General features: G+C 43.9%; 2 protein-coding genes across 2 annotated transcripts; both read right to left on the minus strand.

Moving 5' to 3' along the window:
• Nucleotides 1-60: 60 nt before the first annotated feature.
• LOC136455994 (protein translocase subunit SECA1, chloroplastic-like) lies at nt 61-10,011 on the minus strand. Its single transcript, XM_066455746.1, has 19 exons — nt 9,436-10,011; nt 8,584-8,863; nt 8,042-8,145; nt 7,632-7,811; nt 7,124-7,342; nt 6,517-6,630; nt 6,142-6,255; nt 5,862-6,029; nt 5,205-5,380; nt 4,192-4,258; nt 3,897-4,043; nt 3,640-3,735; nt 3,485-3,553; nt 3,127-3,228; nt 2,151-2,402; nt 1,975-2,042; nt 1,737-1,854; nt 928-1,167; nt 61-482 (listed from the first exon to the last, which is right to left on the minus strand). The coding sequence occupies exons 1-19, from the start codon at nt 9,832-9,834 to the stop codon at nt 372-374; spliced, it is 3,024 nt and encodes a 1,007-aa protein (XP_066311843.1). The 5' UTR covers nt 9,835-10,011; the 3' UTR covers nt 61-371.
• A 245-nt stretch (nt 10,012-10,256) lies between these two features.
• Nucleotides 10,257-14,830, minus strand: LOC136455996 (protein transport protein SEC23 A-like). Its single transcript, XM_066455747.1, has 5 exons — nt 13,996-14,830; nt 11,981-13,801; nt 11,386-11,502; nt 10,838-10,909; nt 10,257-10,711 (listed from the first exon to the last, which is right to left on the minus strand). The coding sequence occupies exons 1-5, from the start codon at nt 14,446-14,448 to the stop codon at nt 10,574-10,576; spliced, it is 2,601 nt and encodes an 866-aa protein (XP_066311844.1). The 5' UTR covers nt 14,449-14,830; the 3' UTR covers nt 10,257-10,573.
• Nucleotides 14,831-21,438: the final 6,608 nt, after the last annotated feature.

Genomic DNA, 21,438 nt, shown 5'->3' on the forward strand with positions numbered 1-21,438 from the left:
TGGAGCTTTCAGTAATCAGTGCTGATAAGAATGAATTGCATTATTATACAAAACTGTGGGTTGAGGAGCAAAAACTCTTTCATTGAGCATGTCCTATTTCTGTACAACTAGTAAAATTGATGCTATCCATTCTATGAACAACAATATGCTGAGGCACAGGATCTGCTGATAACATCAATAGCTCAAGAAAAAAAAATACACTGGAAAGCTGTGTTCCAGTATGAATGGAAAGCTGTGTTCCAGTATGAAGCTACCAAAATCAGCTGACTCATGTCATGAAGTGCATTTCTCATACGTATCAACCATCTTTATACATGTGGAGACTGCAGCCACTGCAACTAAAAGCACCAGCAACATTTCTCACAGGAAGATCATGATGCAGCTTGGGCAGCACCAAGTTTGTCAGCTCCTTTGTCCAGTTTCTTTTTTGACATCTTCTTTTGGGATGCTTCCTCTTCTTGGTTCTTCACTACTGGTTTGAACTGTTGAAAAAGAAAGGATAATTATAGAAGAATCAGAATATATCTGAACTAAAGGATATTGATGAGTCAGAACTGATGATATCAGTGCTAAGTAATACCAAAGATATGCATTTGAAAACTAAGATATGTCAGTTGCTTGTGTGAAGAAGTATGTGACCACTCAGGAGTCAGGATCATGATGCTTCACCAGTTCACAGTGCAAGATAGTCTGATAGCTAAAACCTCAAATTATTTATTATGTAGGTACAGTTTATCCAACTATATGCATACCAAGTCTTTGCATCATGCATGAACTACACAGGGGAACTGTCTGCGGACTAAACATAAAACTTATCTTGCAAGGAAGTCACAATTACATCACTCCAAACTCAGTGTTTCAAATGTTACTTAAATCGAAAATGTAGCATAAAAGAAGACATTTTTTAGGACAGGTGGATGGACTTACCTGATATACAGAATAAATAACATTCCTCCTGATTTGAGCCATCATGTCTAAGAAAAGATTATATCCCTCAAGTTTATACTCAATAAGGGGATCTCGTTGGGCATAACCCCTTAAACCAACAGCTTGTTGGACAAACTTTAGTGCCTGCAGGTGTTCTTTCCACAGCCTATCAATATTGCTGAGAATTAGAAACCGCTCAGCTTCCTTCATCAATCCTGGAGCTTGCTTCTCCACAATTTCCTGGCATACAAATATAGAAGTTATAAAATGAGGAACTACATCTCACTATTTGGATGGTGCTCCTGATATTTGGTTAATAGTTTATCAAAGCTATTGTACTTTTCTAGTCTGAAATACCATTGCGAAGAAAATAGCTTCTGATATTTTACCTGATTAGTTTTACACGGTTTAAAACGGGGAAATGCATTTGGACATCCAAACACATGAATGTGCTGCTCTTCATTTTAACAAAAAGGTATGAATTATTATATTCAGACTTGTCTTGCTCATAAGATGCACTTGTTATAAACAAGAATATACATTTCAGAATCAGAAGACCTTTTTTTGTCATAGGCTCATAGCTCCTGTCAAGATGATCTACTGCTAAGATCTAGCTTTGCCTTCGGCTCGGATTTGGTTTTACCCCTACTAAGAACAACAGTTAAATTGATAGGTGTAGTTCTTAAAGTGTGAACTACCTACTCAGACTCTCTCTTTGCGTGCAAGAAATATTTGCATTAAACTTTTTATAATCTTTGACCCATGTGAAAAAAACACTATCCATGAAAGAAAAAGGAGAAATAACTAACAGTTTTTTGGAAGTAAGCTTCACGCCCTCGCTTACGGAGGTACTCCCGCAAATCCTCATAGCTTGAGCTTTTGCCCTCCAACAATTCTGGTGTCAAGTCATCCAACAGATAGCAATACCTAGTAGAAAAGAAACAAAAACATTACAATTTTGGTGACAGTACGTCAGTCAACACTCAACAGATCCCCAGAAATCCAATTGACCAAATACACATGTATATGTACTATCTGAAAACTTACTGTTGCAGCTTAGCTATAAGTTTGCTCAGGTCCCAATTTTCCTTTGGAGTATCAGGGCCTATGTTAGCCTGCCAATGAGAGAAGAATATTATAGCATCAGGACTTCAGAGAAATATAAAGCTCTGTGTTCAGTTTCAATATTTAAGTGCAGCTGTCACATGGTCACCATAACCAACCTCTAATATGTCGTCCATTGTCAATTCAGCATATTCCACAATAAGTGACTCAAGACTGTCAGATGCAAGAGCACGTCTTCTTTCTGCATATACACGATCTCTCTGGCTATTCAATACCTCATCATACTCAAACAACTGCTTCCTGATGTCAAAAAAGTAGTTCTCAACTTTTCGTTGTGCTTCATCTAGAGCCCTTGTTAGCATTTTCGATTCGATAGGAAGATCTTCAACTCGGAATGCTTGCATCAGACCCTAGATGAGAAACCAAATGCTATTATTAGTTACAGATTTATTCTTGTCTGTCAAGAAATATTGAAATCATATGGATAAGTCATGCAAGGATATATCTGAGAGCAGCAGCTATTAGTACAAGTGATGCAGTAATTGCCAGACACACTCCTGCAGGTATGCTTACACAAGTGTATTACAGTAATTATAACAGGTATTTTGCTAAAAAAAATAGAACTCCACCACAGGGAGAAGACATCCCTAGCTTTGTCTTAAGAGAGGGGAGTACCAACCCTTTAGGGATGTACCCAAACAACCTGCAAGCACCTGGGTTTGATCCCAGGTGGGTGGCTTTTCTTGGAAGCTCTACCAACCAAACTACCACTTGGTTCTCAACATTTTTGCTACAAAAAATTTCTAGTTTATAGCTACTTAACTAGTAGCAGGATATAGTTCAACACACATGGAGCCACTACTAGCAATGATGAGAGCATCACATTCTGTCCTTCAAAACAAATTGGCAGTGAATGGATTTGAGTACATTCTATTTCACTGTAATGAACAAAGTATCTGCCATTATTTCAAAATATGACATGCAACTTGAGATCGACATCCAACTTTGTCAGAGTCATTTAGTAAGGTACAATCAATAAGTCATATCATTAAAATGATGGAGATACCAAAAGGAGGTGTTTTTTTTTATGCAATACATTATTTTTATGCAGTGAAGCCACTGGATTTCTCAAACCTGTATCCTGTCACCTCCAAAGATCCGGAAAATATTATCCTCGAGACTAAGAAAGAAGCGAGAGCTTCCAGGATCCCCTTGCCTTCCACTTCGACCACGGAGCTAAACCACAAAGAGAAACCAATTCAGTTATGATCAAAGTAAAAAAGATATGTGCTAACCACTTCACTGTTGGCTTTGCAGAATGCAGACACTCAGAACATGTATTATGGACTTTGGCATGAAACAACATTTTTCTAAGGCTAGACTTGTTAAATTTAGTTTGGGACAAACTAGCAATTCACCTATGCAGCAAGCAGAAAAGATATCTTGGGTTCACCCCTGCATATTAACAGCAATATCTTCAATAGTATATTACCTGATTGTCAATTCTGCGCGATTCATGGCGCTCTGTCCCTACTACGTGAAGCCCACCTGCTGTAATGACCTGAATAAAATTGATCATGTGAACACTACGCTACACTGAATAGCAACAGATAGAGCTATCAATGTTTCTTTTATTTGCAATATAACCTTCTTCTTTTCCTCCTCAGTGTAAATTTTATATTCGTCTGCTATCTTCATAAATGCATTTCTCAAATTTGCTATTACTTCATCACGTGTTGGTCCCTGAAATATAAAGAAACATAATTAAGTCCTCAAGACACAAAAACTTTTAACAGAATATTCAGTCTGAAATGTGGAACACCAGTAGTCCCTGAAGTTGCATAGTTGTCTCACCCACACGAAAACTAATATTTGACCTCTCATGGTTGCTGAAATAGGCCTACCTTCTCACATGAGTAGGACAACCGCTCTTCTGCTTCCAGTTCAGTTAATGATTTCTCTCCCCATTCTTTGACAGCCATTTCAACTGTATCTTTGACGGATGATAATGTTTCCTTTGAAAGTTCACATGGGAACAAGTTTTCGTTCGTCTGAAGGCAAAATAAGTGCAAGTAAGTCATTAGATAAACTTATATCACAAGTTAAATCATAATACATCTACCCGATGCAAAAGTCCCAGAATCTTGAGACCATCAGTTGTTGATCATATCACTACTGAACCTATAGCCAGTTATGTACCTTCCATGTCTTTCTTGGTGGCATCTGCTTTTTGGATACAATAACGCCATCTATTGGATTGACGACTCTGCAGCATTCAGAATCAAAAGAGCCTATAAGAACAGTTGAACAACATTTACGCTACATATACACTGGGGGAAAAAGGTCTCTTTCGGAATCGTAGGCATCCCATAGAAGTCTGTTGCAAAGACAAGGTAGTTCCATTGCAACTTATTATTTATTCAAGATAATGAAGATTCTGTAGTAATCGTGTTGAATGCTTGATTAAAAGAGAAACAACCCCCTCCTCTTAAAAAACACTATCTCTAAGATCAAGGATGTAGATCACAACTCAATCTTTATCAAAAAATGTAAAAACTAACTTATTTAGAAATAGGCATAAACTAACATTTTAGGATTGTTGATACAGCACTGTGGATACAGTACCAAACTGCTGTTCATGTCAATCGACTCTAATTTAACTTCTAATTCATTGCAAATAACAGGCACATGAAGAACCAGCTAATGAGAAGTCACAGTGGTAGAATCAGTCATTTCGATCCCGCCAATGAGCGTCCCAGGCTCAACATTCATTGCCATGAGCATTCAAGCCTCCCAAGCTTTGACGATCCTGCCGGTGAGCATTTGATCCCCAGGCTTGAGCGTCTGACCAGGGATTGTCCACAAATAAATTTTATATATTGCCTCTCATGTGTGAAGAACAAGGGGAATGTGACATCCCGTTCGCCTGAGAAGCCTTGTAGCTCTGTCATTATCACTAGGTACACAATCCTAACTGTGCTTACTGTGTAGTGTGTAGGTCTGAGTATGTGCATGGACATGGAGCCGGAGAGGGGGGGAGGGGGTGCATGTGGGGTTGAAGTTAGAACCTGTTCAGATACAACTGCGCCCCATAGAGAGGCGTCAATAGAACCAGTTAATGAATCAAACATGCATTTTTTCCCCAAAACTACAACCATGTATTCAAAGCACTGTACAATGTTATTTGGAATTCTGATAAGGAAAATTAGTACCTTGGCATAAGGATCTCACGCAACTTCAACCTGGCCATGAATTCTGCATTGCCACCAAGGATAATATCAGTTCCACGTCCTGCCATATTGGTGGCAATTGTCACAGCACCAAGGCGTCCACTCTGAGCTACGATCTCTGCCTCCCTCTCAACATTCTCTGGCTTAGCATTCAGGACCTTCAATAGAAATTACAATAAAATTTAGACAGTTCTGGCACCTTAGTAAATGAGAAACTGATGTTGCAACTTTCAAACATGTTAGTAGGTCACACAGCTAGATTCCTTTCAAATAGTTCATGTTTCCATTATTTTCATTGGTTCCTTTCTGTGAAAGAATGAAAACTAATTTATTCAAAAACATAAAATAAATTACATAGTTACAAGTGCACAACAGAGTAGCGCGCTGAATGGTAATAAACTATCTGTGGAGTCAAGAAAGAAATTTGTTCAGGAGACAAATGTTACTGAGTTAATTCTGTTGTGTCACCTTATGTACATAGAAATATCTACAGAATGATATATATAATCATTTCACACTAGAACAGGATTTTGTTCAAGTATCAACATTTTTTCTCTGTGAGCACTGAGCATAAATAACAGCATTCCTGACTGAAAAAAGGAGGATCTACTATTGTTAATGAAAAACTAACAGGAATACCTCGTGAGGAATCCCAGCTTCACGCAATTGCTCTGATAAAGATTCGCTTTGCTCAACACTGGTGGTACCAACAAGCACAGGACGGCCAACTTTATTCATCCTTGACATCTCCACAAGAACAGCACGCCATTTTCCATTTGTTGCTCTAAAAACAACATCTGGGTCATCCTGCAAAGAAAGAAGCAAAATCAAATTTTTGGCAGAAAATGGGATGAAATAGAAGGACAGATCTTTCAGAGTTACAACATATTGAACAATCATTACAACAGAGTGCAAGTACCTTCCGTATCATTGGCTTGTTTGTTGGAACAACAGTAACTTTAAGTTTATATATACTCTCAAACTCTTGGGTCTCTGTAGCTGCAGTTCCAGTCATGCCACAGAGTTTGGGGAACTGTCACAAAAGTCTATTAATTTCTTGACAAAGTAATAGATTGAACATAAAACAAAGATAAGATTAGGAGGAAGCTGTTCATCCAGCACACTGAGCCATTTATTTATTTATTAGTCTCTACCACTATCAACCAAAATGCTCAACAAGGATTACTGGCCATTAGCATTAAAAAGCACCAGAAATGGTTTTGTTCGTGGATTAGTCTGTTTTCCAGTAATTTTTAAGCATCAGAAGCTCCAGACAGAACAGTTTGGCACTTGCCTGAAGAAAGAAGTTTTGGTAACTTATTGATGCGAGTGTTATGGTTTCATTTTGTATAGTTACACCTTCTTTTGCTTCAATTGCTTGATGGAGACCATCACTCCATCGCCTGCCCTGCCAAAAGCATCAAAACCTCAAATGTGAAAACTAGAATAATGAGATTCCTACTCAAACATCTGTCTTCATGCTACAAAAAATGATGTGGACAAAAAAGCCCTGGCATCCAGGGCATACAACGGGATGGCATTTAAAAATTCATCATGTGCCTCTCCCCCTCTTACTTTCATTCCTTCTTATGTTCATATACCGTGTATGAATGTTAACATTTATGAAGTGCAAGTTTGCTATTACACATATGCCTATGCACAAACTTGGTATGTGTGAACCTTGGTCAGAATGCACTTGCATGATGTAATATTAGTTCAAGTATACAAGTCAAGGTTTGCCATAAAAACCGACCAGAAAACTATTACCTTACATGTATCACTGAGCATAGTGTCATCCATTTACTAGAAGGCAAAGGTATGTACTAACTGTTTTAGGATTTTAGATCCTATGGACAGTAACATGTCTTGTGCTACTAAGAATAATGATAAAATATACTCACCGGCATAACTCTGCCAGTAAACTCATCTACAATAAGCACTTCCTTGCTACGAACAATGTAATTGACATCTTTAAGGAAGAGCTCCTTAGCCTTGATTGCATTTAGAACATATGAAGCCCACTGTTCACGAGGATCGTATAGATCATTTATGTCCAGTATTTCTTCAGCATCAGCATAACCTTCTTCTGTAAGTAAAACATTTCTTTGCTTTTCATCCACCTGAAGAAATAGTCATTTTTAGATGGCAATTTATATTAAGTTAATTGAAGAAACAAATAAACAAAATTATGGCTAGGTGATAGACACATATAAGTACTACTATATGTTTTATATTTCTAGAAAAATGGTAATAGAATATTTGAGATGTAATTTTTTATCTCAAAACGGAAGGGCGAATAAAAGTTTCAGAAATCAGGAGGCTAGAATACATTGAGCGTTAGGGCATACTTTATTGTATAATCAACCCATAATAACAGATCAAATATCCATACAGAAGCTTATTGCTCACCGTGTAATGAATGTCTCGCTCAAAAGCTTCAGCTATTTTTGCTGCTTTGTAATACCGGTCGCTTGGCTTTTCAGCTAGGCCTGATATTATAAGAGGTGTTCTTGCTTCATCAATAAGGATTGAATCAACTTCATCTATCACACAGTAATTGAAGTTCCTCAAAACAAGTTCGTCTACAGTCTGCAATAATGAAGACTCAGTCAATTGCAGGAGATGCAATGATCCATGAGGATAATAACACTTGGATATTACTCCCTCCGTTCCAAATTATAAGACGTTCTGGCTTTTCTAGATTCATAACTTTTACTATGTATCTAGACATGATGTATATAGAAAAGCCAAAACGACTTACAATTTGGAACGGAGGGAGTAACTAATAACAAAGTATTTCCAACATAAGAAATGCATACCATTGCAAGGTTATCTCTTAGATAATCAAAACCAAGCTCACTGTTTGTGACATAAGTAATATCGCATGAGTAATTTTCCCTCCTTTGCTCAGGTGTCATGTTCTCTGTCAAAATAAAAACTCTGTTCAACAAACTATCACTAGCAACAGAGAAACAGAACCTATAAATAATGCCTGCACAAAGAAAAATAATCAAAATGCTAGTTGGGCTAGGATTGTAGGACACATGAAGCTGCGGCGTGATAAGGCATTGAAGCATATGCTATAACTCAGAATGGTAATGGCCCAGCTAAACATTCATAGTAGGAGCTGCCAGTTTATTCATGGTTCAGTAGTTCAGCAAGCCATCCTCTTAGGCTTATGTAACATTATTTTCAGATACATATCAGTACTTTCATGAATCATTCAAGTGCAGGTGCTAGAGCTTCAATTGGTAAATAAGGGGCCAATTAATATTTTCAATATTAACGTGGAAACTGAAGAATATGCGCAACTGGAGACGGCACAGCCAACAGGAATCAATAATGTGATGTGATGACATACGTTGAATTAAGCCAACCTGCAGTCCTAGAAATCGGGGAACTTGACCAACCCACTCACAATCACGTCTTGCAAGATAATCATTTACAGTGACAACATGCACTCCTTTCCCATTCAAAGCATTTAAGTATGCTGGCAGAATGGCCACAAGAGTCTTCCCCTCTCCAGTCTTCATTTCTGCAATCTCCCCCTTGTGCAGAACCATGCCACCAATCAACTGCACATCAAAGGGACGGAGGCCTAGAACTCTCTTGGAAGCCTCCCTCACAACAGCAAATGCTTCCTGCACAAATGATGACAAAGATTCCACATTGAGAAGTTGAGATATCATTCGACAGGAGTCATGATTTAACATATCTTAGATCATGTTAAAGTGGCTAATGAAAAGGAACAATGAGTTGGTCTATTTATTTATCTCTTGGTATATCATAGATTTCTTTCATAATTTTGATGAAGGATTTCAATTCATGCTTGGTTCACTAATTGCACATACACTCTGGACAGTGAATTGATTCTTCTCAGATGAAGCTCCAAAATTATACATGTTAAGCATTATCCAAATGCAAAACGGAATGTCTACAGCCTTGTTTCTATTATCTACAATCTGGTCCGAGAATAAATTGAAGGTGAAGTTGTTTCGATAGTAATATACTCTAGTCACTCAGATAATCAAATTAAAATGTTGCTTTTAGTTAAATAGAAGGCTATGGTTTTCCTAGTTCTTCCTTGAAACATTATCATCATGATCTCAGACTGTAACACCTTAGTGTAGTCACTAGTAAAGTCCATTTTAGATTCGACGTTCGACACATTGTACTGAAAGCATACGAGTGCCCGTTATATTTGGGTACGTACGGGGAGAAGGGAATCCAGGGATTCGCCCGAGCGAGCACGGTCCTGGAGCGCGGCGGTGCGTGCGCGCAAGTCTGCGTCCGAGAGCGCGGAGACCTCGGGCTCCATGGAGTTGATGCGCGCCACGGTGTCAGCGTACTTCTTCCGCGTGGCCTCCCCGTCGTCGCGGCCAACCCCGCCGAATACGCTGCCCAGCAGGCCCCCCACGCGCACCACGTGAGAGCCACCTTCTCGCCGCCCCTGCATACCCGGGCCGCGCCGGCTGGGGCGGAACCGAGCCCGGCAGCCGCCGCAGCCCCCAGCGAGAGGCGACGAGGAGAGGCCCGTGGCGGACAAAGTGTGGGGAAAGCGCAGCGCAGGGGTAGCGGCTGCGGTGGCCGCCGAGGCGTGAGGCGCGGCCATGGGCGTGCGCGTGCGCTTGATGGCTTCCTCCGGCGCCTCGTGTGGTGGTGGTGCCGGCGCGCACGGCGACAAGCCGCCGCGTGCTCTGGGTGGTGGTGGGCAACGGCTGTGGCGTGGCTGTGGAGTGTGGATGGAGGTGAAGGAGACGATGGATAAAGCAACTGGGTGGGCCGTCGACGGAGCCCATATTCAGTTTAAGACCAAGTGCTCGTTCCAAAAAGTGGATGAATGGACCGAGCAAAACTGCCCCTCGTTTCAAAAAGGGGAACAGTGGCAGAGTTATACTGCATAGGCTTTTATCCTCCTAGGAAAAGGGCTGTGGCTTCCCCTGAGAAATGAATGAATTTCAAATAATATATAATGAGACCATCTGCAAAAAAAAAGCTTGTATACATGTAACATCTGCGACAATCTTATCCTCCTAGGAAAAGGGCTGTGGCTTCCCCTGTGTAAATTTCTCTGCCTTTATGACAATTGACAAGGCATTGTTTATGAAATTACTCACCACATCAGGGTCAAAAGGAGAAGACAAAAAAGAATTATGCAAAATCATACAATTCCACCGCACCTAAATGGCTGTTCACCAAACCAATGTGTGATCAGCTCAGGCATGTCTGGCGATGCCACAATTTGGGTCATAAAGATCTCAGCTATCGTTTGGGCAAAACTCTATCAGATGCCACGCCATATCTTCTGTTGCTATCCACCGTTCGAAAATGTACTGCTCAGAATACTTGTGTTAGCTTGGTTCTGGCGGAACCAATTTGAGGCTGCGCATCCACTCGCAAAAACTATGGTCGTCGAACTGGATGAAGCTGCTCTTTAGCCTAGCCCTTTGCTCAGGAGTAAGCGTCCGTAATTGCGGAAACCTTGACTCCTGAAACACACAAAAGTTCATCTGTTAACAAACTTGGGCTGCAGCAGGACAACCCGTTTCCATTTAGACCACATAGGTGCGGTGAATTCAGATGAACGAAATTGTAACGTCACAGGAAGAAAATACCTGCTCATATGTAGGGTCCTTGTGAGCTGGGATCAGGCGTGAGACAAAATATCTAGCCTGAGAGCTTCCATGCTGTGCCGAAATATAAGAAAGAACAGTCAATTATAAAAGGAAAGCATGCTCTGTGCAAGTGATCTTTCACTCTAGTTTACTTGATTGAGAAAGTATTAAAAGACTCAATAATTTGAAAGATTTTTCCACATTGGTACTAAGAAAACTCCCATGCCACAGTTATCTTCAGTCCAATGTCATATAAACTATTAAGCACTTCAAAGCAAAAATTATTAAGCACTACAAAGCAAACTAAAGATTCAAATGGAAGTGAACATACGTAGCAATAGTCCAGCACCAAAATTTATAATCATAAGTTGCAATCCACCAGACATGGCCTACACTAGTTAAGACAATAAATCTATTGCTGAAATAGTAAATATTAGATGTATTCTGGTTAGGGCGCTATAAAAGTGTGCTCACATCCAAATTTGCCCAGATATCATGAGAAAAAATAGCTAGAAGTAACAGTGAAGAATGAGAACAAGCAAACTGACTTTGAATGATAGTATCTTGGGAGCTGGAAAACGTTGCTCGCTGAGCTCTTCTGCCAGAGTACGGCATGCTGCTAAAGCTGCTGCACTTTGTCCTTCTTGGGCTGCTAGCTCAGCACCCTGAAAAGACAAAGCAATGGTGTTTATATAAAACTATTGTTCTTTGGCAATAAACAAACAAGCTATAAAGGAAATGTCAAAAATGATTCAAAAATAAATCTTTGATAAGTCCAAGTCTCAGATAAACTCATATACGTTTTTTTTAGTTTCTAAGTATGAACTAGTTTCCTATGTTTTGGGTATCTATCGGTGATAATCCAATAATTTCAGTTCCTTCATTTTTACATTACATTCACACACTGTGGTTCGGAACTTCGGATTCTTAAGTACTTGTTGCATTAACCACATAACCCTGATGCAAGTTCCCATTTTCACTTTTGTTCATCTTACAGGACATGTAAACGGTTCAAATATGACAATCAAGAACAAAGGCATCCTAACAGATACAGTGCATGCAGGGAAAAATAAGGATCGAGATTCATAAACGATAACTATGTGGAAGAGTTGAAGTCAAATGTGAAAGGAGTAAGTAACATACCAACCAAATGAAAATATCTGTTCCATGGTCCAGTACCACTGCAGCATTAGATTGCATGACAAGATCATATGCTGGCAACTCCTCAAATGTACCACCTTCACGATGCATTATGCACCGAGGTGCCAGCATACGGAGCGAAAGGTCAAACGACGCATTCAGGAACAAATTCCTAAGTACAGATCTTTCATCTTCATGCCCGACTATGCTACCTAAAAGTGGTCCCCTTTTCAGATGAAACAAACACTCTGGGAGTGATGCTAGTTCTTTTGGGAAGCGGTAAAGCTTTGATTTTGGGGCCTGAGTACCAAATTTGAGAGCTAGGTCCTTTACTCTTTCATCAATTGAGAGCCTCATATCAATAGCATCAGAGGCAGTCCTGGCACGCAATACGGTTCTTTTACCAATGATAACCGACGCAACATCCTCCTGCACACTTGCCAGATATGCAGACAAACCATCAACTGTCTGCAGCCTCATAGTGATCACCCGAGTGATTTCTGTTTGATATATATTGGAATAATGGACTGCAAACTGAAAGAAAACAAAATCACTTTTGATATCACCCTTTGTCTCCATAGACACAGAAAAACTCTGCGTCTCCTCAACACTATGCATCTGGATACAAAATGAACTATCATGCTTGAATGTTTCATGAGAATCAGGAGACGCCTCTTCACCAGGGCCAATAACTTGAGTAACAAGCATGTTATCTGAACACCTGATCTCGAATAAGCCATGGGAACCAGCTGCTCTAGTTGATGCCCTTTGCAAATTGACCCCAAAGGCCTCTCCAAAGTCATCATGAACTAAGAGCACACCTCCAGAACACTTTGCCAATGGTTGCAGAACAGGGACCCTCACAGGACATTGTCCAGCACAAAAGATATCAACGACAGTACTGTGTCTCTGTGCTTCATGACCAAGACTCTCCATCCACTTCATAGCTGTCTTCTCCAGATAAGCATAGTTCGGATGATTAACCGAATGAGGCACTGATCCAGGTCCAAAGGTGCTAGGGCCACCAGCACATACCAAGATCCTACAGTTGCCACCTGATCTCTTGATGATTCCACGAGACAACTCCACTGATGGCCCTTGAATAATACCAAGGGCAACCTCTACTGCTGCTCCAACGCACCGATCCCTTGACACTTCTGACACACTCAGCTGATAGGGTCTCAGAGATGAGAATATTGTGTGTGCAACAGGTAGCGAAGCATGTATAGGAGACAGGTAAACACCCGTCCCATAGATTAGAGCCTTCAAAGACTCATGGGTAGGTGACTTGTTTCCAGGTAGCACATCCGCTGACACTGCTGCCCCCTCTGAGAAATCATACACTGAGACAGTTCTCCCGTAGGTGATTATTCCTATCTTTGCGGTAGGAGGGAGCGAATCCACAAAGGCATGCAAGGAGCCCTGGAGATGCTGCAGGTGCGCCTCATCTAGGCATTCATCTATGAGGATAAAAATGGGGCCGGACACCCTTGTGTCGGACACTGGGACAAAGCCTGGCCGCTTGTTCCCCACCTGCACATAATCCACAGTCGTGGATGCGAGCTCTGGCCAATGAAGCAGGTCCTGCTTGCTGGAGACCACAAATTCCCCGTCGCTGCCATTGAGCTTCTTACAAATGACACACTGCCACTGCCCGGAGCCGATCTGGACATCACAGTACAAGTTCACATATGCCCCGCAGTTCAGGCAACGGCGTGGATCACGCTCCACAACCTCTGGGCCAGGTGACACCTCCTTCCCTGGAGAAACCAGAGCTCCAAACCCCAAGCTAGGGGCATTGAGCAGCTTCTTCTGTTTCAACACCTACAATAGCAAAAGGCTGACCAGAATCAGCGCTGGCTTTCAAAACCTTGTGAATGGGTGTGCGTGTGGAGGCATGCCATGAACGGGGATGGATTTGTGATCCGATCCAAATGGTACTGTGCTTATTTGTACACACCACAGTTGAGGTGTAGGAGAAGGAAGGGCGATCATGGCTGCATCGGGGCTAACCGTACCTTGTTTGCGGAGAACTGTACATAGGGGTTGTCGAGGCCGTCCCCCAGGAGCGGTGACGGCGCGGGGGCGTGGTCCCCGTGAGGCGTGGCAGCGCCGTTGAGGAAGTGCGGCGCCGACGAGGTGGGGAGGGAGGCGGTGGTGGCGGCAGTGGCGGAGGAGGACGATGAGTAGCCCCCCGAGGCGGCGAAGGGCACGAGGTGGGGTGAGGCCGGGGTGGCGCGGAACGGCACGGCCGCGGGGCGCAGCGGCGAGGAGAAGACGGGCGGGCCGGGTGGCGTGCTGAGGTGCGCCGTCGCGGGGCTGGGCCCCGAGCCGGGGCTGGGCGTGCTCCGCGCGGCGGCGAGGCCGGGTGAGAAGACGCGCGGCGGCGGAATGAAGGGCGCCGGGGCGAACGGAGGAGACGCGTGCGCCGGCGGCGGCTGCAGCCGCTGCCCCGGCGGCGTCTCCTCCATGCCGGCTGCGGATCCGGTGGCGGCGCGCAGATCTGGAGCGGAGGGATGAGACCGGGGCGGAGGCGCACGGGACGGGAGAATTGGAGATCCGGACGAGGAATGCGACGAGGAGGAAGAAGAGTTAATTTGCTGGAGATGGGAGATGGGCTTCGGTGACACCGGATTTGCGCCTGCTCGGCTCGGGTTAATCGAAATCGACGTCACTACGGCTGGACCTCGGCTTCCTATTGGTCGGGGCTCGCGAGTTTCCTGTTTACGAGAAGAGCAGAACGCTTGCCGCCTGACGACGGCCTGACTCGCCGACTCGGGCTGGCCGGCTGGGTTCCTGCCGTTTGCAGATGCAGTCGGCCGGGGAAGATGGGTCAACTCTGGAGTCAACGGCGACCTTGCTCTCTGTGTGCAATGCAAAATGTCACGCAAGTCGCCCCCATCCGCCATGATATATGTTCCTTTTAACCATGTGCACTCGTTGAGGACTTGCTTGAGCTAGAATGATCAAAAGATGTCCCCTCCTACCCATACTCAAAAATACGTGGTGCACAGTGTTTTATCGATAAAAATACAGGCTTCAACGGAGTAGGCAATCACATGACTCATTTTGCGTCCGAGGCGACGCGGAACGCAAATAAGCATCCTCTCTCCATCTCACCCGTCGGTCTCTACCTCTCCCTCTCGATCCCCACGCGGACAGAGCGGCGACGGATGGCGCGGGCGGGCACGGCGGCTGCGGCCGGCCTCCTCCTCCTCCTCCTCCTCCTCCTCCTCCTCTCCCCCTCGCGCCGCGCCGAGGACGGGGACGGGGACGGGCACCGCCGGCGCCCACGGGCGGTGTGAAGTCCGCGCTACAGCCCACCGGCGAGGGAGGCCCCCAGGCACGGCGGTGCAGCGGCGTGGGACGAGCGCCCTCCCCTCCCCCGGCGCGGTGGTGCGGCGGTGCCCCAGCCCCAAGGTGCGGCCTCTCTCCCTTCCTCCTCCTCTCCTTACCTCACTGGCTCCGGAGTTGAGTGTTGGTCTGTGCTTGTCGCCGTTCTTTGCTGGGTCGATCTGGGGCCTCCAAAACCGAATCTAGGAACTTCATGGCTAGATCCATTCGTTCCCCCACCGGATCTGGTCTGGTGGCGTCCTCTTGCGGCGTCCGGCGTCGAGGGATGTGGCATGGGGATGTTCTGCGGCTCCCCGCCTTCCGTTTCTGGCCCTCTTGGATGTTGGAGTTGGTTTTGGGTCCGTGACCCTTTCCCCTGTGCGTAACCCAAACCGTGAAATAGGTGTCGCGTTTAAGTTTTGGTTGTTGGAGACAGCCTAAGTAATTTTTTGTAGCACATGTAACTATAACTAATCTATTGTACCAAAGTAAAAAATAAAATAAAATGTCTTGGGTCGCAATTATTATCTCTCGCACCAGGAAAAACTCATTGATCCAATCGAACTAAATAATCTCATATGTAGCCATGTAGCACTTTTTTATTTTTAACACTTTTTTAAACTATTTCTAAAGCTGACACTGTTTATTTTTTTTCAAAACTAACATTTTTGTACGTGCCTGTTTGCACGGCACGGCTAATTCACGCTGCCGCGCCATGCATGACGGCACAGCAGGGGGTAGTCAACGGCTGCGGCGACCGCTGACATGGCAGGTTTGACGCGCCACCCGTAACGGCGTGGCGGGGCTGCCGTGCCATGCATCACAGCATAGCAGACCCCTTGTTCCCTCTCTTAGTGTCTCCGTCCTTAGACAAGAAAACACGCTGCCACGACTCCCGTCCGCCGCGCCCACCCGGCGAGCCTACGATCGCCATGCCCATCGCGCCCCGCCCAATGCGCCCACGCCCGACGCGCCTCGCCCGGCGCTCCCGCCCATCGCGACCCCAGCCGCCACGCCCGCCGCCGCGCCCGCCGCCGTGTGCCTGTCCTCCCTCACTCCATCTTCATCTCCCCCTGTCTCGTTGCCTCCCTTACTGCCTCCACCGCCCCTCCATCTCCCCATTACTGTGCGCCGCCCGTCCTCGTTGCCGCCCCTCCATCTCTTCGCACTGTCTCGAGCCGTGAAGGATATTGTTGCGCTACCCATCATCGTCCTCTAGAAGGGGGGATTGCCGTCGGCCGGCCGGCCATTACTGCCGCCCTCCAGAAGTAGGTCGCTGCCGGTAGGCCATTGCCGCCGTCGGCCATCTCCTTTCCATTGGTGGATTGTGGTGACCCATAATCTTTGTCGAGGTAATGCTCTTCTGCATCTCTGTCAATTTTTTTGCTAGGGTTATGATTCAAATTTAGTTTGACTGGATAGAGATTTATATAATTAGTTAGCAAAGTTATTTAGTGAGGTTAGTAAATATAAGTTATGTATAGTTTTATAGTTAGTTTTGTAGTTAGCTAGATATGCATAGTTAGTAAAGTTACTTAGTATAGTAAGTATCGGTATTAATATTAGTGTGTTTAGTGTAGTTAGTTAGTATAGTTAGTTAGAATTGTTGGTATAGGTATTAATATTAGATTAGTTAGTATAGTTAGTTGGTATAGGTGTAGTTAGTATAGGTGTAGTCAGTTAGTACGCACGACGATTTCGATGACCTGATGAAGTTTCTGAAATACTTTTGTAGATGGATTGTTGTGTTAGAGTTTCTACGGAGAAAGTGTTAGGAGAGAAGATGATATGTTTGAGGATATAGAAGAAGAATTGGAATGGTTTGATGAACCTCCTAGCTTCAACGATCTTTGTGGCCGTTTGAATGAAAAGTTTGGCGGTGATTATACACTGAAGGGAAGGTTTGATAGTGGAAAGACTAGGGCACACTACGTGTTGATGCCCTTGCGGGACCATGCTCACTGGTCCCGCTACAATACGGTAATCCAAGGTTCCAATGTGGCCTTGGCTGAGGTGGTTGTGGAGAATGGGTACATGATGCATGATCTCCAGGAGGGGTCGTCCTTCGATGATGATACTCAACAAGAATGTGGGGTTCATGTGGAACCAACTATGGGTACTATGGATTTGGATGGTCAGTTGACGCAGAAGCAGTTTTATTCAAGTCAAGTAGGCTGTATAAGCAATGACTTCGATGTGAACGAGTTTGAACGGGAAGAGGAGGAGCAGGAGGAGGAGAACAGGATTGGTGATGTAGCTAGCAGTGATTCAGACGATTTAGATAATGACCTAGGAGGTAGACATGTTATGCCCACACCGGTTGATGTCATGCCAGTACCTATTCATGGTATGCTATTACCAGTACCAACTGAGGTTTTGCATGCTATGCCGGCTTAAGGTAGACTAGTCACAGATTTGCCAGCTGATGATACCTCCTATGATTCATGGGGCAGAATTAGCGAAGCATAGCAGTATGTTCCACCACCATCTTACACAGCGATAGAGCTTGAGCAACTAAGGTCGATGAATGTACCTTTCAAGGACGTTCCAAACTATAGGGATGTCAGCATGATGGATATGGTAGTTTGTGACACCGGTCTCGGTCTCTAGATGTGTAGGAAATCATTGTATGACCATGAGAAAAAAATCTTTAGTAAGGGGATGATATTCAATACAATGTCAGAGATGAAGCTCTTCCTTTAGGATTATGCTGTGTATCACCATAGGCCATACAGCATCACTCATTCAGACTAGGAGCTAAGGTACCACGTGATATGCAAAAATGGTTGTATGTGGAGGTTAAATACACGAAAGAGACAGAGTGATGGCAAGTGGAGGATAAGTAAAGTGGTCAAACCCCACACTTTCCTATCAAATAGGGGGAAGGAAAATCATCAGTAGCTCACTACACGTTACCTTGCCCGTCTTATATTGAGGCTCGTTGATGACATAATGACATTTTGGTGTGTTTGTTACAACAGTCTATATCTAGATTCGTTAAGTATGATGTGAAGTATGGAAAGGCTTGGCGTGCTAAGCAAATTGCCCTAGCAATTCATTGGGGTAGTTGGGAGGAAGCGTACAACAAGGTGCCCCACATCTTATGAGCAATGCATTACTACAACCCTGGCTTGAAATGGTTTGTGGACACCGAAGAGATGTATTTTCGAGACCCGTTGAGGCATGTCCTGCATCGTGTGTTCTGATCGTTTGCGCAAACAAAACATGCATTTCAATTTTGTCGGCCAATCGTACTTGTTGATGGCACTTTCCTGATAGGAAAGTACAGGGGCACCTTGATGATGGTTGTTGCTGTTGATCCAGAGGACTAGATAGTACCCATGGCTTTTGCTTTGGCAGAGGGAGAGAATAATAAGTCATGGTCATAGTTCACGTGGCTTCTATGTGTACAAGTGCTTGGCCCATCTCGCACTATATGTTTGATCTTGGACCATCACCTAGGGCTTCTTAATGCTGCAGCTGAGCATATAGATGGGTTCCCGCCTCTAGTGCACAGATGGTGCATGAGACACTTTGCCGCTAATTTCTAGAGGTGTCAGAGGAAGAAGGAGATATGTGACAAGGTAAAGGCTCTATGTTGTGTACGTATAGAGCACCAGTTCAAGGAGACAAAGAGAGAACTAGACAAGATGCTAAATAAAGCGAGCAAGGCCTGGTTAGAGGCATAGATGGAACAGAAGGCTAAGTGGGCATTAGCATATAACGAGGGGGGTTTTAGGTATGGCATCATCTGCTTCACCTATGGCCTTTGCAGCCTGAGTCAAGAACGTGTTGTCCTCCATCTGGCTCATGTGGCTAGGCTCACCTACATTGCCCTGATCTATCTGTCGCATGTAGTAAGCGACCTCTGCTTCATCTACGGTCTCTGCGGCCTGAGAGAAGAATGCGTCCTCCTCCGCCTACCAGCCCGCATCTGCTTGAGCAATAAGCTCGCTAAGTCTACTAGTGTCTTCCTCAGCCTCCTCTATCTACAAGCCCACCTCCACTAGAGCGATGAGATCGCTCAACCTGACAGTGTCGTCCTCATCCTCGTCCCCATCATCGGCCAACACAATCGAAGATTAGATGGTGCGACCAGCTCGCGTTCTGTGCTCATCTAACTTCTTTTCCCCATACCTTGCACGGGCCACCTCTGAGGCATGGTCCTTGCTGCATCCAATCCCTTCATATATAAAATGCAACCAGTTAGCAACGTGATTATATTACATTTAAAATCAGACAATGAAAATAAAAAGGCTTTCAAGCACTCACTAGCACATAATGCAACAGCATGGTCATTCAAGACATACATCTGTACTCTTGTCTCCTCCCTTGCCTCCTTCCTTGCCCTCTCCTCCTCTAATGCACTCTGTCTCTCCAACCCCCATTTATCAAGCCTAACATCAATCGGGTTATGAATACCGCACTATCTAATAAACTCACGCAACTTCTTTTGTGCTGTTTAACGAATAGGTTGACGTAGTTAGGTCCATATCTCCTCTTTCGTGCAATTACTTGCCTCCCCTTTAGTTCATCCAAGAACTTAGCTTGATCATCATAACATTCCCACCTACATTTCCTAGTGCTCTGTTCAAACAAAAAATTATATCATATATGTCCTAGCAAAAGAAAACAAAATACAATTTTATGTTTACCACAAAAATAACCAACCTCATCATAGTCAACCATATGGCCGCAATAATGGCTTATTCCAAGCTCTGAAGGGACTAGACCATAGTTGGATTTAACACCACATTCGCACATGACTGGAGGTGCTTTGTAAATTAACCTTTCTTTCTTCTTTTTCTTTGCCTTTGGTGGCTCCGGCCATTGATTCTTAGGACCATAGAGCCACTCATTGAAATGACACTTTACAAATCCATAATGCTACAAGAGAATACATTAGTACACGCACACATATAGAGATAAATATTTAAACATATACACTTTCCACTTACTTCGTGCTTGTTTGGACACACAAACTCCAACGTATTTTCAGGGTTTATCATAGCTCGGTCTCTACATTCGCATAGAGGAGGTTCCTCGAGTTGTCTAACTGTGGCTAGGTGCTTCTCCTTAGCCGTCATTGGTGGGGGGTTAGGGGGTGGAACCCACCGCTTGAAGTGCTCACGTGGATGTCTCCCTCTACACCAATCGTCAAAAAGGAGGTACCTAGGGTCAAACTTGTCTACACCATCGATCCACTAAAAGAAAAAGCACCTCGCATGGGCCTACACAACAAGATTTCAACAAAATATTAGTAGCCTACTTACACAAATGAAGAAAAAAAGATAGTGGAAATAATTACTTACATTAAAGCGACTGCATGTGTAGAAGCAACGCACCACTGTGTTTGGATGTCTCGATTGAAACACGTCGGTCGAGAAACCACAGTCATAGTTAGGGACAGGGAGGTCTGGGGGCATCTTTGCTAGATGCGTTGGGGTATAATTCTCTAGGACGACCCTGTTTTCACTAAAACTCCTCCTGATACATGTCTTGCATCTAACAAAATGGTTGTAATTTAACAAACAAAAATCAAAACATCATAAGTTAATGTCAATGAGAACCATTTTCATTACAACAAATAAAAATATAACCTACACTTTGGTGCAAACTCTATCTTAGATGTAAACATGCAAACTATATAAAAACTATACTTTGGTCACTAAAAAATAAAATTTGGTACATCAACAGTGTGTCCATATATTTATTCACATATAAAAGTTGAGATGCAAACTCAAACAAGCAAAAATCATATAAAAATTGACCTTAGAATACATGGTAATCATAATTCTAACTAACCAAGTAACCTTAACATTGGCAATCCTAATCCTAATCCTTCAATCCAACGTTCTAACGAACTCATATTTTCCTCCATATCCTAACTACTCATTCAAATCCTTTGATCCACCGTGGAGGCCGAGGAGGAGCTTTATTACCTTGACAAGGCCAAGGAGGAGCTTCAGGGAAGGTAGGGAGGGGGCCGGCAAGGGAGAGAAAGTCGGCAGCTGGCCGTGGGGGAGCTAGAAGGCAATGGCACAGGCATCGCGAGCAGCCTCACCTCGAGTTGGGCAGACAGACAGAGGGAGGGAGCCAGCACCACAATGGGTGAGTAAAGCCTCACC

The sequence above is a fragment of the Miscanthus floridulus genome, chromosome 6 (assembly GCF_019320115.1).
Source record: "Miscanthus floridulus cultivar M001 chromosome 6, ASM1932011v1, whole genome shotgun sequence".
Classification (NCBI taxonomy): Eukaryota; Viridiplantae; Streptophyta; class Magnoliopsida; order Poales; family Poaceae; genus Miscanthus; species Miscanthus floridulus.